Source organism: Eremothecium cymbalariae, chromosome 2 (assembly GCF_000235365.1).
Source record: "Eremothecium cymbalariae DBVPG#7215 chromosome 2, complete sequence".
In the NCBI taxonomy this organism is placed as follows: Eukaryota; Fungi; Ascomycota; class Saccharomycetes; order Saccharomycetales; family Saccharomycetaceae; genus Eremothecium; species Eremothecium cymbalariae.
Genome location: NC_016450.1, coordinates 1,540,723 through 1,557,118, shown reverse-complemented (window position 1 = coordinate 1,557,118; position 16,396 = coordinate 1,540,723). Strand labels below are relative to the sequence as shown.

At 39.2% G+C, this 16,396-nt stretch overlaps 7 protein-coding genes and 1 non-coding gene across 8 annotated transcripts, besides 1 other annotated feature; 2 read left to right on the top strand and 6 right to left on the bottom strand.

Moving 5' to 3' along the window:
- Positions 1–562: 562 nt before the first annotated feature.
- On the bottom strand, positions 563–2,671 carry BSP1 (Bsp1p; the record flags this gene model as incomplete). The annotated part of the gene is made up of 1 exon (XM_003645267.1): positions 563–2,671. The coding sequence occupies one exon, from the start codon at positions 2,669–2,671 to the stop codon at positions 563–565; it is 2,109 nt and encodes a 702-aa protein (XP_003645315.1).
- A 1,132-nt stretch (positions 2,672–3,803) lies between these two features.
- On the bottom strand, positions 3,804–5,060 carry RMT2 (protein-arginine N5-methyltransferase; the record flags this gene model as incomplete). The annotated part of the gene is made up of 1 exon (XM_003645266.1): positions 3,804–5,060. The coding sequence occupies one exon, from the start codon at positions 5,058–5,060 to the stop codon at positions 3,804–3,806; it is 1,257 nt and encodes a 418-aa protein (XP_003645314.1).
- A 371-nt stretch (positions 5,061–5,431) lies between these two features.
- SOD2 (superoxide dismutase SOD2) lies at positions 5,432–6,259 on the bottom strand (the record flags this gene model as incomplete). The annotated part of the gene is made up of 1 exon (XM_003645265.1): positions 5,432–6,259. One exon carries the CDS (start codon positions 6,257–6,259, stop codon positions 5,432–5,434), a length of 828 nt encoding a protein of 275 aa, XP_003645313.1.
- Positions 6,260–6,417: 158 nt separating this feature from the next.
- Positions 6,418–6,617: a sequence feature (soloLTR fragment).
- A 259-nt stretch (positions 6,618–6,876) lies between these two features.
- On the top strand, positions 6,877–6,949 carry Ecym_2798. Its single transcript has one exon. It is a non-coding gene; the product is annotated as a tRNA-Ala (tRNA).
- Positions 6,950–7,315: 366 nt separating this feature from the next.
- ITR2 (myo-inositol transporter ITR2) lies at positions 7,316–8,881 on the top strand (the record flags this gene model as incomplete). The annotated part of the gene is made up of 1 exon (XM_003645264.1): positions 7,316–8,881. One exon carries the CDS (start codon positions 7,316–7,318, stop codon positions 8,879–8,881), a length of 1,566 nt encoding a protein of 521 aa, XP_003645312.1.
- Positions 8,882–9,124: 243 nt separating this feature from the next.
- On the bottom strand, positions 9,125–11,989 carry MSH2 (mismatch repair ATPase MSH2; the record flags this gene model as incomplete). Its single annotated transcript, XM_003645263.1, has 1 exon — positions 9,125–11,989. One exon carries the CDS (start codon positions 11,987–11,989, stop codon positions 9,125–9,127), a length of 2,865 nt encoding a protein of 954 aa, XP_003645311.1.
- Positions 11,990–12,292: 303 nt separating this feature from the next.
- Positions 12,293–14,722, bottom strand: SPO21 (Spo21p; the record flags this gene model as incomplete). Its single annotated transcript, XM_003645262.1, has 1 exon — positions 12,293–14,722. The coding sequence occupies one exon, from the start codon at positions 14,720–14,722 to the stop codon at positions 12,293–12,295; it is 2,430 nt and encodes an 809-aa protein (XP_003645310.1).
- Positions 14,723–15,296: 574 nt separating this feature from the next.
- Positions 15,297–16,241, bottom strand: YPQ1 (cationic amino acid transporter; the record flags this gene model as incomplete). Its single annotated transcript, XM_003645261.1, has 1 exon — positions 15,297–16,241. The coding sequence occupies one exon, from the start codon at positions 16,239–16,241 to the stop codon at positions 15,297–15,299; it is 945 nt and encodes a 314-aa protein (XP_003645309.1).
- Between the last annotated feature and the right edge of the window lie 155 nt (positions 16,242–16,396).

Below are 16,396 nucleotides of genomic sequence, written 5' to 3'. Positions count from 1 at the left end.
TCTCGGTGTTCTCTAAGGTGCATCGTGCATTGATTGTGTAGGAAGTAATTTAGAGCTGACAAGATTCCTTTTTATGGCTGGCATTGAGCAGAAACTCTGTGGTGAAATCAGTATCTTACATAATGGACTTTTCCGCTTCCGATAATTTACCACGGGATTTGGGCTATATTGGCTGCGTGAGTATTGGATCAGGTGCTCAGAGACGACTGTTACGGTGGTAGGGTTATGGTGCCATAAGCTGCTTATGTGAGCAACCAATACGGCCATGTTTGATAACTTAATAGTTCGGAAAAATTACGACGCAGAAATATATATTTATGTATATATATCTAGTGCATGTTCTAGTTGTGAGAGTGGGAAATTGTCCTTTACTTGGTAAGACTGGCTGACGGTAACATACTTGTATACTCAAGTGTCTTTTTTTGGTTTAGTTGTAGTGAGGGTATACTGTCAATGCCCGTAGTTGCCTGCAGTCGCATGCAGTAGCTGGCTAAATGTCTTCGGAGCCTTTACCGGTTCTGCTTCTTTGTATCTCTTAATGTTTCAGGGATGGATATACATCTCATTTTGTTCGAGATGGTGCCTTATTTAGTTTTGACACCTGTAATAGGGCTTCTGGGATAGATTCCTTCTTTTCCGGAGACGGAGCAGCTTTTTGTAGGTTAGAGGCTTTTAATAATGCTTCTGGGGGGGAAACTTTTCTTTTCAGAGATATCGGGGGTCTGCTTAGTTTCGATCTTCGTAACAATGCTTCTGGGACCGGGGGTTCTGCCTTTAGTTCTGGTTTAGGTGGGCTTAGTTTTGTTATTTTGCTTAGAGCTTCCGGGACGGGGCTTGGACTACGTGAGAGTTCAGGGGCCTGTTTCAGCTGGTTAATAGCGTGAAGTGCCTCCGGAAGAGATGCCTCCCTTTTTGGTTCCCTTTTCACTGGCTTTAGCTCTGGGATACTGATTGGCTCTTGTGGTGGTTTAGAATCCTCTTTTGGCGCAGACCTTAATTTTGGGATCTGCAAATCGTCAGCTACCTGCTTATTCGGAGATCTCCTCCTGTCCACATCAACCTTATTCAGCTGTATCTTTCTTAAAGTGTCTGATAGATCAGGTGCCTCCTCGGGCTCAACTAGCTGCCGCGGCTCCCGTTTTTTTGGTTTGATTGTGATGTGAGTGGCTGCGCTACGAGACTGATTAGTTGGTGTGCCAGTGGTCTTCATTGCCGATGTAATTAGTGTCTCGGTAACTTCTCTACCTTTCAAAGGCGACCTGGAAACAAATTTCACAGGACTCATTCTTGGTGATGGTGAAGCCTTCTTGAGTAGAGATGAAACAACGTCCTCAGGATCGGTTCTGAAAGGCTTCAAATTATTACTAATGGTGTTTGTACGTAACTTGGTGGGTGAACCATTTTTCCTCAGTGCAGAAGAAAGTGCGCCTTCATTTTTGTTCCATGGAGGAGCTAGAGTCTCTGCTGTGTTCCATTGTGAACTCACTTTAGTGACTTTACTCCTTTCCAAGGATTCTAAATAGGATACATGAGACGAACCCTTCAGATCATTTGTGTTCCCATTTGCAAAGTCGTTCGTCTTCAAAGTGTTTGGTTTGATGTTGTCCGGTTCAGGTGAACTAACAGTGTCTTCCACTTTTTTGTCAGAGAGAGATGGAGGATTTGTAGCAGAGGTTGTAGGTAGTGATACAATATATTCCTCGGCTGTGGTAGACTCGTTTCCAGTTAACAGCTTAGGACTGGGATCCTCAGGGTTAATTTTGGAGGCATCCGAAGGGGAGACTTTAACTTCTGGATGTTGCTGTTGGGAAGACTGATTTTTCTGCGAATAAGCAATGTCCAAAGACCCGATAGTGGCAGCAGTTGTGGGCGGAATCAATGATGGAATCGAAATATTATCTAATTCAGTCTCCATTGATGACATATATCCCCCAGTAGTAAGTACATCATACTCTGCATTATCATTCCCATTGGGAAAACTTCTGAAATTAGAATAGGGCCTAACCGGTAGAGTCCCTTCATCCCTATACAAAGATGATGGTGAAGATAATTTCACTTCTCCAAAATAAGAAGTATTACCAGCCATGCTTGCACCATCAACACCATATCCGCTACTTCCATGCTCAGGCGAACAATCCATATGTCTTGGTCTGAGAGACATATCTGTCGGATGCAAATCAAAATATTGTCCGCGTTTTAACTTTAGTAGCAATTCGTAGTCTGCCTCCGAGACCACATATTTCCCTCCATGCCTATCGCCATACCTGTCATCTACTTTGAGGGAACCAAAAGCAGAATCACGATAACCTGGCGATCTACTAGGACTAAGATGTTTGGGCGAACGATAGTTAGTTCTACTGCTTCGCTTTGGTGAAAACGTTTTCTCGTAATTATAAGCAGACTCATACGCTAGATCGGATACCCGATCCGCATCCAAATAATAATCATACTGCTTGCTATCATATAACCCATCCAATAATAACTGCGCTTTATTCCTATCATCCAACGTGTATTTGCTTGGTGATAACCCGATATCATAATCTTGTCTACTGCCATGAATCCCCAGGTTTCGGGAATTCATCCGTTCCTGATCTAACTGCTCAACACGAGATAAATACAGATCCAGCTCTGGATCTTCCGTCCTTGAAAATCCATTCCTACCTGAGGGCATCATATAATAATACACCTACCCACTGATCTTCTTAGAATCTCTATGCCTATATGAACAACAAATGTGTACGCTTTTATCAGTTAGATCGATACCTTCATCATCTTACAAGGTAAAAACCAAAACAAGCATTAATCATTAACTACGCCCCGATGCGGGTAATGCCAAAAGAGGTTTGAACTCGGCTCAAACCGTTGAGTCAACCAACACGTTATTCATGTTCTTTTATTTGAGGACTATATTTATGCTACTCTACAATACAATCGCTATCTTCAGCGTAATTCGATTGAGGAACTCTTCTTGCTGAAGTATATCTGTGCTCCACAGAAAACGAAAAACACTAAGTATACAGCAGCAGCCATGAAGACTGAGTGCGCAACACTGAGAATGGAATGTTAGTAACTTGGAACATGTTAGAAAGGTTATGCATTATTTTACAATGACATATACATACGCAGGTCCATCTTCTGGGTCGTGAATGGAGCCGACAAATGCCTCATGGCCAGCATTGAATAAGTGCCCGATTACGGATAAGATCACGACACCAAAAGCTGATAATATTGTGCAAAACCAGGCCTTTCCAGACTGAGAGAAGCTTTTGTTAGTATCTAACACATTCGATGCATTCTAATTATGTGGGCTCTAGAAATACGTACTGAGACGACAGGCTTCATGATTATCAAATGCCTTTGGAGTGGTACATTGGTCTTGCAAAGCTGTTAGTGATCCTCTTTTTATGTAGTGTAGGGATAGGGATATTAGAGAGCAAAACAGAATAAACAGATCACGTGATATATCACGTGATCTGTTTTATTTCTTATTTCGATTGTCGCAGGAAATCGCAAGCACAATTCTTCCAGGATACATATATATATATATTACATATACATAATCCATAGTTTTCGAATAGTGTCTTCCGTGCCACGATAGCTCTTATAGAACGATATATAGATCTCGTACATTCTTGTTCAATATTTTTATGCACTTTAGATAATTACCCTCGAGCATGGTGTGCGATGGGGTTGGACTGTTGGAGATATTAACTTAGGTACATAAAAACCGATGAGTAATAACATATCCTTCTGCAGAAGAAGTAAATCTCAATCCAATATACGGTAGTTAGATAATAGTGGAGTTACTGGAAGCAGATCTGAGGATGGTAGTAATAATTGCAGTTGAAGTACGGACGTTTGACGTTCTTCCATGAAGGTATGTTAGACAGTGGGATTGTTGAGTAGCCACATTTGAGGCCGTAATTTGCCAGGTCGAGTTCTACTATGCGTTTGTAGACGTCGTAGCAGATAGGTCTATCGGCTCCTAGACCGTTGAAGAACGAAAAGATGCCTTCCGGCTGAATGAGACCTACTATGAGGTCGTATAGTTCGAGCATATCTTGGTAATGTTCGCTAAAGGTGTCATAGTAAATGCCATTAAAGAAGATGGAGCCACTATCGAGGAGGCGGTTTAAACAGTCTTGCCAACGGCCTTCGAGAATTACAACGCCTGGCTTTTCATACCATCCGTCACGTTTCATCTTTGCAAGGACGTCTGGATGAGCCTCGCAGATATAGTGGCGAGTTGGTTTATGACTTTGAATGAAGGAATCGATAATGCCCATCCCGAACCCGATATTAAGAATGTTGCATTCTTGGTTGGGGTCTCGGTTGACCACAAGAGAGGCAGCAGCGATCTTCATGATTTCTGATTCCCAGGCCATCATAACACCATCACGGTTTTGCTTAGTGACTAGTGAGTCCTCAGTGTATTCGAGCTCTGTTTTCAAATACGTAACTTGGTCTGCTGCTGTGGCATCATTGTCACCGTGCTCTGCCTCGATATAAGTGGGTTCCTCGTTTTCATCGTTTTCGGTAGTCATCGAAGAGTCGCTGTGTTGTGGAGCAGAGGCCTGTTGGCAGTTGGTATCGTCACCAACTACGCCCTCCTCTTCAATAAACTCGATGTCACCACCATTAATCTTGCGGAGAAGTAGCTCAGCACTGACACCTGCCTCTATAACTCTATCGTACAGTATATCGCCCGCACCGTAGCCCTTTTCTAAAAGGAGGTCTCCAATATGCTTCCCCTCGTAATCCAAAAAGTTCCACCCTGCTCCGAATTCGAAGAGCTTATCCATGATCATCAATACAACCGTCTTTTCTGTATCACCTAACTCTCCTGCAGAGGGTAAAGACTTGCATAATATGTGTAATGGGGTAGTGTTCGAATCTAAATTATTGGGGCCATCTCTATCGCCCTTTTCATAGGCAGCAACTTGTTCGAGAGTATAAGTTGCAGGGATTCCTGACTTTAAGAGGCGAATTAGCTCAGGAATGTATGCATCTGTAGTTATGGGGCGAATTGGAAGTGTCACCAGATGATGTAATAACGACATTGTTAGATCGGGATCGTATTCTTGCTGAATATTATATATAGTATAAGGATGAGGTTCCCCGCTATGTAAGCTATCGTGCTGAAAAATTTTTGACGTTCCTACGGCGTACTAGATTTGAAGTCGAACAGAGATGAACCTGCTGGACATGTGTGGTACATACAGGCCAAGCCACTCAAGATGTCTGATAAATATTGTATACTATACAGGGTCGAACGTAGTACATTTTAAGTACTAAAATTCTCTAACTCTGCCTCCATGTAAAGATACGTAAAACGTAGGCGTCCGAATCGTAGCCCAAAAAACCTTCGTACCTACTACTACCCAGCTACGGATATCCGACCGGGATAAAAGCGTACAACTTGTTACCTCATTCAAGCAGCGTCAAATCTTCTGGCAGCCTCTTTCCAGTTGATAACGTTCCAGATGGCCTTAAAGTAGTCTACTTTCCGGTTCTGGTATTGCAAGTAATATGCGTGCTCCCAAGCGTCGATGGCCAACAATGGTACAAGTGGACCCGAGACGGTATCCTGGTTTGCAGTCTGTACCACCTCTAATTGGCCACCAATTTCTTTGTTCTTGACCAAAAACGCCCAGCCAGAGCCCTGGATACCAGCCAATTTAGAATTCGTCAAACTGATTAGATTATCTAAAGATCCGAATTGACTCTCGATTTGTTTCGCTAAAGCGCCGCTAGGTGGCTCCCCACCTCCTTGGGATGATGGAGCCAAGTTCTTCCAGAATAAACAATGGTTCTGGTACCCACCTCCATGAAACTTAATATTCTGCTGCAGCGCAGCTAGTTGTTTCGCTACAGATGGATCAGATTCAAGCTTCACAGAGAGCTCATTAAACTGATCCACAGCAGTATTTAGCCCAGTTGCGTATGTTTGGTGGTGTTTTGTATAGTGCAACTCATTGATCTTACCGGAAATGTGTGGTTCTAATGCCCCATAATCCCAATCCAAGTCCGGTAAAGTAACCTTGCATCTCCTAAACAATGCATTCCCGGACATTGATCTCAATCCACCAAGCCCTGCTTGACGCAATCCAATTGTAGTGGCGTACATCCTCGAATAAATCCTACTTGATACTCCTCCCATACACCGGAACAGAAGTCGTGAGGGGGGGGGGGGGGGGGTATTTATACTTTGCGGCACTGCAAATATTTTCGGAAACTTGAATTTCCATTTCAATTGCATCCGGGAGTTTGGATGACCTCATCTTACCCTGATTATTAATATTACTGTTAGCTAGCCTATTGGACAGGAGAGATAACGTAATAAGGGAATGTATTAGCAGCACTGGCCGAAGGGAAGAGGGTTTACGTTGCTTCATAATAATACACCGTACTGTTTCGCATGTCGAGGCCACTAGTTGAGGTCACGTGCTGACTGGAGTATCTCGTCACGTGCCGCTAATACTTAGGTTGATGATCATTTACCGTCCTACAGTCTCTAACCTGGTCAATTACCCTCAGGGGATCCAGCTGGACCTAGTATCTAATCTAATCTAGCTAGTTTGGGTCTCCTTACAGTTTCTGCTGTCTTAACTGAGCTCTTCTCTCAGCAAGCAACCTGTAGCATGCTGGCTGGCACAGGATACTAGTTGACACCTAACCTGCATGCTGGCTCCTGGTTGACGTCACCATAGTATCCAGCCTTCTCATATTCGTCTGACAGCTCTGATACGCTGCTTCTTAGCTTGGTTATCGCTGTCTACTAGCTTCTCTTTTGATTTTACGACAGATTTTACGGCACAACACGCTCACTATTCCATATATGGATACTTTAGTTAAAACAACCTCGTATTGGTTACTGGGCGTGTGGCGTAGTTGGTAGCGCGCTCCCTTAGCATGGGAGAGGTCATCGGTTCGATTCCGGTCTCGTCCATTTTTTGTTTTTTGGTGCAGACTATTAATTGGACGTTAAAGGAAATCTAATGTCAGACGAAATGTGTATACATACGCTGACACTGGTAACAATATGACCACAAAGAAATGAACTAACATGATAGTTGAATGTTAACGGCGGTTTAATATAGGTATTTTGAGTATGCAATGAATTGAGCTTCAAAACAGTACTCTATGGACCATAATGTTGTGTATCTGTATTATGTAGCATTATTGTATTTTAGGATTTATTAGGGTAATTAATCATTCTTCGCAGATATATATAAAAGCAGTTTCACAGTTGTTTTTCGGTAGATATTTATGTACAAAAATATATTATGAACTGAATAATACCTGCTTGCTCTTCATGACAAACATAAGTTCCACAAGTACACAGCTCTCCGATAAGGAGGGCTATGCTATATATGAATTCATGGCTTCTACGATCGAATCCCCTTCGCCGGCAGAGTTAGCATCTAGAAGGAAGCGCTTACTCAAGCCTGTGCTACTTTGCTTGGCATCTTCATTCGGAGGGTTTATACTTGGTTGGGATGTTGGAACCATAGGTGGAATTGCTAATATGAGTTCGTTTCAGAATCATTTTGGAACTATGATTAATCCTGAAACTGGTTTAAAAGGATTCCCTGAAAAACTATCAGGGGCGATAATAGCTATTTTTAATATTGGTTGTGCTTTGGGTGGCTTAACTTTGGCTAAATTAGGAGATATTAAGGGACGCAGATTCGGGATATTTGTTGCTCTAATATTTTACATCGCGGGGTTATTAATCCAAATCTTGAGCAATGCCAACTGGTACCAGTTTTTCATTGGAAGAATAGTCACCGGCTTTGCTGTAGGTACGACTACTGTTTTGGTTCCAATGTTTATTTCTGAATCTGCACCAATACAAATCCGTGGTTCAATGGTGGTGTTATACCAATTAATGATAACGTTGGGGATATTAATTGGTAATTTAGTTAATTTTGCGTGTAAGGAACTCGTTGAAGACTCATTATCAAACGTCAGCTGGCAAATTCCAATTAATTTGGGTATCTTATGGACAGTTTTCGTGCTTTTGGGATTGAGTTTAATGCCAGAATCGACACAATTTTATGTTTCCAAGGGCAATATTGAGAAGGCTCAAGAATCCTTTGCCATCATGAACTCGTTACCGAAAGATCACCCGTTCGTTATAGACCAAATATCTTTCTTAGCTTCTTCAATGATTAGAGAAGAAAGCAGAGGTTGTCATGGTTCTTGGGAATTTTTGTTTGGGAAACCTAGGCTTGGATTAAGACTTTTCATAGGCGTCATGATTATGGCTTTTCAGCAATTGTCTGGTATTAATTATTTCTTGTACTATAGTACTACTTTATTCGATTCAGTTGGAGTCGGTGATTCCTACGTTACAGCAATCATTCTATCCAGTGTTAACTTTATATCAACTTTTAGTGGTGTCTATATTGTTGAGAAATTGGGACGTAGGTGCTGTTTAATTCTTGGTTCAGTTGGCATGTTCATTTCAATGTTAACATACGCATGCATAGGAACACACTTCTTAGACGATGATTCAATAAGAGTGAATACTGGATCTATAATGGTAGCTTTTACCTGTGCTTTTATCATGTTCTTTGCATGTACCTCCGGTCCGATTTCCTTTGTGGTCATTGCAGAATTGTTTCCAACCAGAACAAAATCAATATCCATGGCAATATGCACATCAGTAAACTGGATTGTAAACTTCGTGATAGCCATATGTACTCCATCGGTTATCGCTGCAATAGGATTTAAATTTGGATATCTATTTGCGGGTTGTTTAATGACGTCCACGATATTTTTCTATTGCATGATCCCTGAAACCAAAGGCTTAACTGCTGAACAGGTTGACGCAATCTACGAAAAGTTATTATTTGAGTTGACTACAAAGAAATAACAAAATATTTCTAACAGTTACAATTACTTCGATTATCAAGATGTAAAAGCTTTGTAACAATTAATGATAAATGGAATATACCATTAGTATAGAATATCTGAGATTCTCGAAGGGACACATACGTTCTAAACAACTTCAATAAGGTTCATAATTATGGATTATTTACAGATGGGTAAATTTCAGAATATACATTAAAAAATTAGTTACAGTAAGGCTACTCATGAATTTATAAGTATTTTTAATTCATAGTAACAACTCGGTAAGCCACTTCTTGAAGTCAGCGTTGGTTGAGTTTAATTGTTTTGAGGATGTAACCAGCTGCTGCAACCTTCTAATGCAATCTCGTTGTACATCTTCATTGTCCAAACGTTTATCAAGGTTTTCAGACCGCAATTCTAAAACCCAATCCTGAAGAACCTGTTTTACAACCTCAGTGCCTTGGGCAATTTGTTCAGGAGAACATTTCAGTTTTTTAATTTCTTCACTATCCGTCTTTAATTCGTCCAATTCAGTTGCTTTACGTTTAGCCATTTTCAAGATTTTGTCAGGGAATTGAACTACTTCAGCGACATGAATACCAAACGACTGATCTGATATACCTTGCTCAACCTTGTACAACAGTGTAATATCATCGGATATATGGGTACCGTCCTCTATATGGGCAATGACATTCATATTTTTCACGGTTGGACAGTCGTCTGCCAATGACGTTAATTCATGGAAATGGGTTGCAAATAACGCAAAACATTTTATTTCCTTGATAATATATTCTGAAATAGACCACGCAAGCCCAAATCCATCGTAGGTACTTGTACCGCGTCCTAATTCATCGATAATTATCAGAGAGTTTTCAGTGGCATTTTTTAATATCGATGCAGTTTCTAACATTTCCACCATAAAAGTAGAAACTCCCTTAACTTGAGAATCACCCGCTCCAACACGACATAAAATTGCATCAGATACAGCTATCTCAGCGCTATCGCAAGGAACAAAACAACCTATTTGTGACATTAATGTGATGACTCCAACTTGTCTTATGTAGGTTGACTTCCCCCCCATATTTGGTCCCGTAATAATCAAAAATTCACTCTCCTGCCGCTCCAAAATAACATTATTGGCGATGAAAGTTACATCATCCTGAACTTCAACTAATGGATGGCGCGATTCAATTAGCTTAGTCTTCCTTTGGTCAGAATCCATAGGATACATTTTAGGTCTTACATATGGAATCGGGGCATATGAGGCAACGTGAGCAAAGGAACACAGGACATCTAAGGTTGCCAATATTATTGATAACTTTTCCAAAACTGGGGCATAAGTTATAGTGATGTTGACTATTTCTTTTACTAAAGTTGACTGTTGGCGATCATATTCTTCTTGTAAAGTTGCAATTTCTTCTGAAATTTGCTTCAACTCCTTGGTGCTAAAATATATACCTGCTTTCACAGTTGAAAGTTCCAAGTATTTCCTGTGTTGGCGTAATGCCTTTGCATCATTACGAGTCAACCGCATACACCAGCCATGCACATGATGGTTTTCAAGCTTTAATTTTTTATCAGGATCAAAACCTAGATCATCTGCCGCATCCAAATGTATGGTTTTCATATCATCTTTCAACCTGACTAACTGAGACTTGGTTTGAGTTAACTCTTCGTTGAATTCTGCTTTAATCATGAATTCATTGTTTTCCTCATAGGTCTCCAAGTCCACTGTTGTTTCGATCATTTCCTGAAATTTGAACAGTGGATGAACAGATTCTTCGAGAGGATGGTACCAGATATCCATAACTAATTTTTTAATACGAGAAGATTCCGGCAAGTCATCTAAATTTTCTTTCAACACGCTATTAATTTCTGGGATCCTGTGAGAAAACTGGTATACTTTCAAAACGTCTTCCAAAGTTCCGTTTTTACTTAGCTTTTTGGTCAGACGGCGCATATCGGGTACTAACGGCAAATAATCATCACGTAACAAGGATCTTAATTCCAATTGATCAATCAAATAGTCAACCAAGTCATGCCTTTTTTCTATTTCAGCTAAGTCGCAAAGAGGCTGCTTTAACCATTCATTTAAGAGTCTAACACCAGCATTAGTCTTACATTTGTTCAGTAATTGAAAAATACTTGTAATTTTCCCCCCACTTGTAGAGGTATTCATTAAACCCGGTTTTGCAGTGGAGCCGTTTGCAAATATATTCAAGGCTTTAATTGCCGAGGCATCGAGCTTCATAAATTGTGATAATGAGTGTTCTATCAATTCGTACTTTCCTTCATTAGAAACATCCTTCGTCAACTGCATGTAGTTCAACAAGGCGCCAGTTGCACTAAGTGACAACTCTGAAAACTTGGGTAAAGACGTTACCAAATCATCTCCACAAAGCTTGGCCAAATCAGATTCCGTATTCTTGCTATTGAACTCCGAAATTTTAACAAAAGTTACGACAGATCCACAACGATCTATAACACCGGTAATTTTCTTTAATTCGCCCTTTGTGGAATCGTTATTCCTCATATCAGGTAATAGACACTCCTTTACACCCACTTGAATTATAAAACTCTCCAAATTAGAATACACTTCGTTATCTACAATATCAAGTAACCCCACTTTGTGAGAATTACTGTCCAAAAATGAAACCCCTAACACACAATGCCCTTCCTGTGAATTCAACCTTAGCTTTATACTGGCCAGAACTACCGAAGAATCCAATGATACATTCATAAGATCATCGACTTCTTCAATATTTCCTGGGGACGCGGTTTTCAAAAGTTTCCAACTCTTGTCATATATTTCTATCCTGAAACCCTGCTCCAACAAACATGTCTTCAGCAGCCCTGAAATAATTTGAGGTGACATGGTTACATATTTTAAAGGCTCTTTGATTTGCTTACTGACAGAAGCATCCGCTATCATATCTTTTAAAACAGAACTAGTATGATATATGTTCTCAGCAACATATATAGCATCCTGGCCCACAGCCGTATAATATTCCCCCTTATCAACTATTCTTAGTGTTTGCGATGGCTTAGGAGGCAAATTAGCAAATCGACGGTAAAAACCTCTTTCCTCTGAGACATCAGTAAATTTCAATTCAGGCCTTGATGAAGACATTAATACAGCTATACACCCTCTGTGAAGACCTTATAATCCTACTATATAATCTATTATTATCGCGTCAAGTTATTCAAGTTGGAAATCCGACAACTTTTTTTTTACGTGTTTTTAAACAGAAAAAAAGTTGAGCTCTCTGATCTAAAAAAAAATTCGATAGCCATAATGACACTTCAGGTGACAGTAAGATAAATTAAATTAAATTGATACATCATTGGAAAAGGTGGAGATTACAGCATTGAAAATACAATTGTTATGAGAATACCTAAAAAGAAAATACTCGAAAATACTCGAAAATACACACTATTTACTGTTTTTTCCTAATTTCCTTTCCAATCTATGAATCTTAGTTTGAATTTGCTTTTGAGTTTCCTCTAGTAGCAGAACTTGTTCACGCTTTTGATCCAACTTGCTCGTCAATTCGTTGGTATCAGCTAAAATCCTCTTGATAAAGTCATCTTTTTCACTAAGTTCCTTTCTTAGAATAATTAGTTGTTGTGTTAAAAACTTATTTGCTCTTTGACCTTCAATGAACTTATTTGTCACCATGTATAAAATTCCTTTCAATGTTTCTTGATACATGTTGGCAATAAGCTGTTGGTTTTCAATATTTTTCAGTAGTTCTTCTTCAGCACTATTTTCATTATTTGATTTACTGAACTTTGGAGTCCACATCTTGGTTTTACTAAACCTATCCACGAGGTGCTGAACGTCAGCGAAATCCTTGTTGTCAATGACCTGCCTAAAATTGACAATGAATTGCAATACGAAATGTAGCGATTGGTTCTTGAAACATTCGATAAGATTGACATATTCCTTTAAACTAGCATAATCTGTTTTGAGATCGTTTAATTTATTTCTTTCTCTTCTACAGTCCGCTTGTAACTGCTTGTTACCAGAAACAGTTCTTTCAAGCTGTTCAACTTTAGTTTTAACAGCAGCTTCTAATCGATGATTTTCATCTACAAGTTGTCTTTCACTGGACTCCTTTTCTGTTAGTGATGCCACAGTAGAGTGAAATTTTTCATCTAATGCCTTCTTTTCGGCTTCAATTCTTGAATAATCAAATTGGATATTTTTCCATTTAACATTCAACATATTAAATTCTTTTTTTACTTCCTCACATTTCTGTTGCCACGCATTAAAACTTTGATTCGCCTGTATTTGATCCTTTACTAATTGTTGTCGTTCTACAGACCACTCGTCTTGCAGTAGAGACAATTCTTGTTCCTTTTCGTGTAATTTGTTTGTTACTTCGCCTAGTTCTCTTTTGTACAGATCTGCTTTAAGTTTCTCGTTGGAAAACTGCTCAGATAATTTGAGTAATTCCTCTTTCTTTGATTCTAATTCATGGTGAACCTCGTTAATATTTTCATGTAATTGGGCAACTTCTCTTTCTAAAGCGTTTTTAGATATAGCATCATGAGCATTTTTGTCTTCTAAGCAGTTGATAGTTGTTTCCAACTTTTTTAATAGTTCTGCCTTTTGAGCAGTTAAAGACAATGTATAATCTAGAATCTCAACCAAAGAATCTCTGAATCTGATCCTTGAAGTATCTCCATTTAGTATTTGTATTATCTCGCTGAATTTTCCAAAAGTAACAGAATGGTGATCTACCTGCCAGAGATCAATCGATTTATTCTTAGCGTTAGGACTTTCATAAATAAAGTTGTATATCATAGAATCGTAGGGCTCATCATTTGATAGCGTACTTGAATCCCCTTTATTGGCCGCTTCCAAACATGCTGTGGGGACATAAGAGTTATCAACTCTTTGAATGATATCCGGAGGTGCTTCAATATCCCTTACTTCATCCGATGGTTGCATAGTAATCTGTTCAGTTAGCATTGGTTGATATGTCATATCAGGAAATAACTTTTTGGAATTTGTATTGCGATTTTTATCAGGGATTATTAATTTTTCAACAAACTTGACTTTCAACTTCTTGGACTGTGCTTCTATGGAACTAACATCACTATCATCATCATCATCCTGATATGCATCTTCTTCGTCTGCATCTTGTCCAAGTGAGATCACATCTGGATATAAGTCCTTTATATCAATCCTAGTTAATTTCGCATAATTTACCTCATGCTTCTTTACATTTAATTCATAATCAGTCATATAAGTATCTGCATCATTGCCTGTAACGTCAATCTTACCAATATCAGTGGTATCAAGGGAAGTTTCTTTTTCCCATTCGTTAATTTCACGATCGCGCTCAAGCTCTGGTTCTGGTTCTGTTACTATACCATCTTTACGATGAAAATGTTTGCCTCTCCATTTAGTCCACGATTTAAGTTCTGGGGGATGTTTCTTCTTCATGTTTTCAATGCTTTTTGTGCTTTTGCTTTCACTATCACCATCTACATCACTATTAGCACTCACATTACTGTCACGCCTGAAGAAAGATGAAATACTCTTTCTAAATGAAGTTAGTACAACCGGATGCGCATCCGACGACTTTATGTCGTCAACAACCCCTGATGATTTGGATCTACCAGCAAACCATGTCGCCGCAGATTTTTCAGACACTGGGGTGGGAATTGTCAACACAGGTGCCTGTTCCAATTCGTCTAACCGATCGCTACTTGACGAATAAGAGCTCCCATCATCATCACTCGTTGTTATTTCAGAATCATCATGAACTGTGTAATTGGAAATACTGAAGGGATGTGAAGTTGGATCTTTTAATTTTGTGCCTAATGACCTTGGTTGTTCCAACAGCGACATTGTCCAGATTCGTGTCACTTGGTGGATAAAATCAAAATCAAATGGAAATAAACCTTTGGGTTGGCACTTATAATAAAATTAATCTAATACTCCTGGTAATATGCTTAATGTGACGCTAGTTTATCTTTTTTATCCATGTTTTTGTATTCTCGTTTTTTGTGTTGAAATGTCAGAAATGTCAGATGCGTTTAATGTCCTCAGAGGAAACTGGCGTCGCTAGAAATGACAGCAAAATAATTCTTTTTAACATATTAAGGTTAGTTACTTAAATAATAGATTTTATTTGAAATAATTCGCCTATGATTTGTGACCATCCAATTGAACATATATGCGCAGTTAGTGGATCTGCAAAGAGTATATGCAATTGAAACAAATTAAGTAATTAGTTTAGTTCTCTTGTTGATATCTAGTTCCAGTCTAGCCAATTTGCATCCATCAGTATCAGAAAAAGAACCATATATTAAAATTAATATCGAATTTTAAAGTAAAATTTAGAATACTCCAGGATTCGGATTGATCCGAGAATTTTTAAAATTCTGTTTAATGCTTTATAATTATAGTATGCCTCCTCTAACTAGGCCGAGCTTTGCATCAATGCCGAGTCGCCATCAATTGGACTATTACGGTAAACGAAAAATTGAACAAATATGAGGAAATCCAGTAGAAGTGTACCACTACTTCCAATTAGCCAAGAAGCATTTACCAGCAAATACCGTGCCTTAATAGAAATGCTGAGAACAGATATGATATAAGTGATATTACCTAAACATGCAAATAGAAAAAATAGAAAGGAAATTCCCTCACAAGACTTTCTTTTAAAGTTTAGTAAGACCTGGGGCACACGGGAGCTCAAATATAAAGCAGCAGAGAGGTATCCAAAGGCTTGCCCAACCAAATTGATGGACAAATTAGGACGTGAAGCTGGCGACCCATAGTGTATCGCATATGAAATGTACCACCACAACACTCCGGACAAAACAACACTCAGAACAAGTAGGACTTTAAGGATATCCTTTCTTATTCTTTTATCTTTGCTAACTTCTGTTATTGATGGAACCGGCGATTTCAAAAGATCGGTAATCTGTTCACGGGTTGATAATTCAATAGACTGTCTGCTTCTTGGTAAACCATTTTCTGTCAATAAAGATTGGCGTTCATTGAAAACATCTTGTAATACATTCTCATTCATTGGATTTGCCGGAGATAAATGCACTGGATCCACATCGCCCTTCTTTTCATACACAAAACATTGCACCAAAAGTACTATATCTGCAAGTGTATAGTATGTCGCTAAAACAATCATAGTCGGTAATAAATGCTGCAAAACGGCACCTAGCAAATTAAATATATCCCCCGCCAACCATAAAATAACAAATAGTAAGGACAGCCCATCTGCAGACTTGCGACGAAAATTCTCGTAAATCTGCGGTACGAATACGACAACCCAACAAGCAATAGATATAGAACCAGTAATCCCAGATATTGTCTGTGAATTCAAAACGATAGGTGGCAGCCGCATAGTAACAAGGATATCTTTATTACTTGTTCTATAACCGTAAAATTTAACCTGTACAAAATGATGCGGATGACCAAAAGTTCAACTTAGCGGCCTTTATAAGCTCAATGGTTAGGACTATTTATAACTATAAGCTTTTGTTAAATCATGACTAGCCA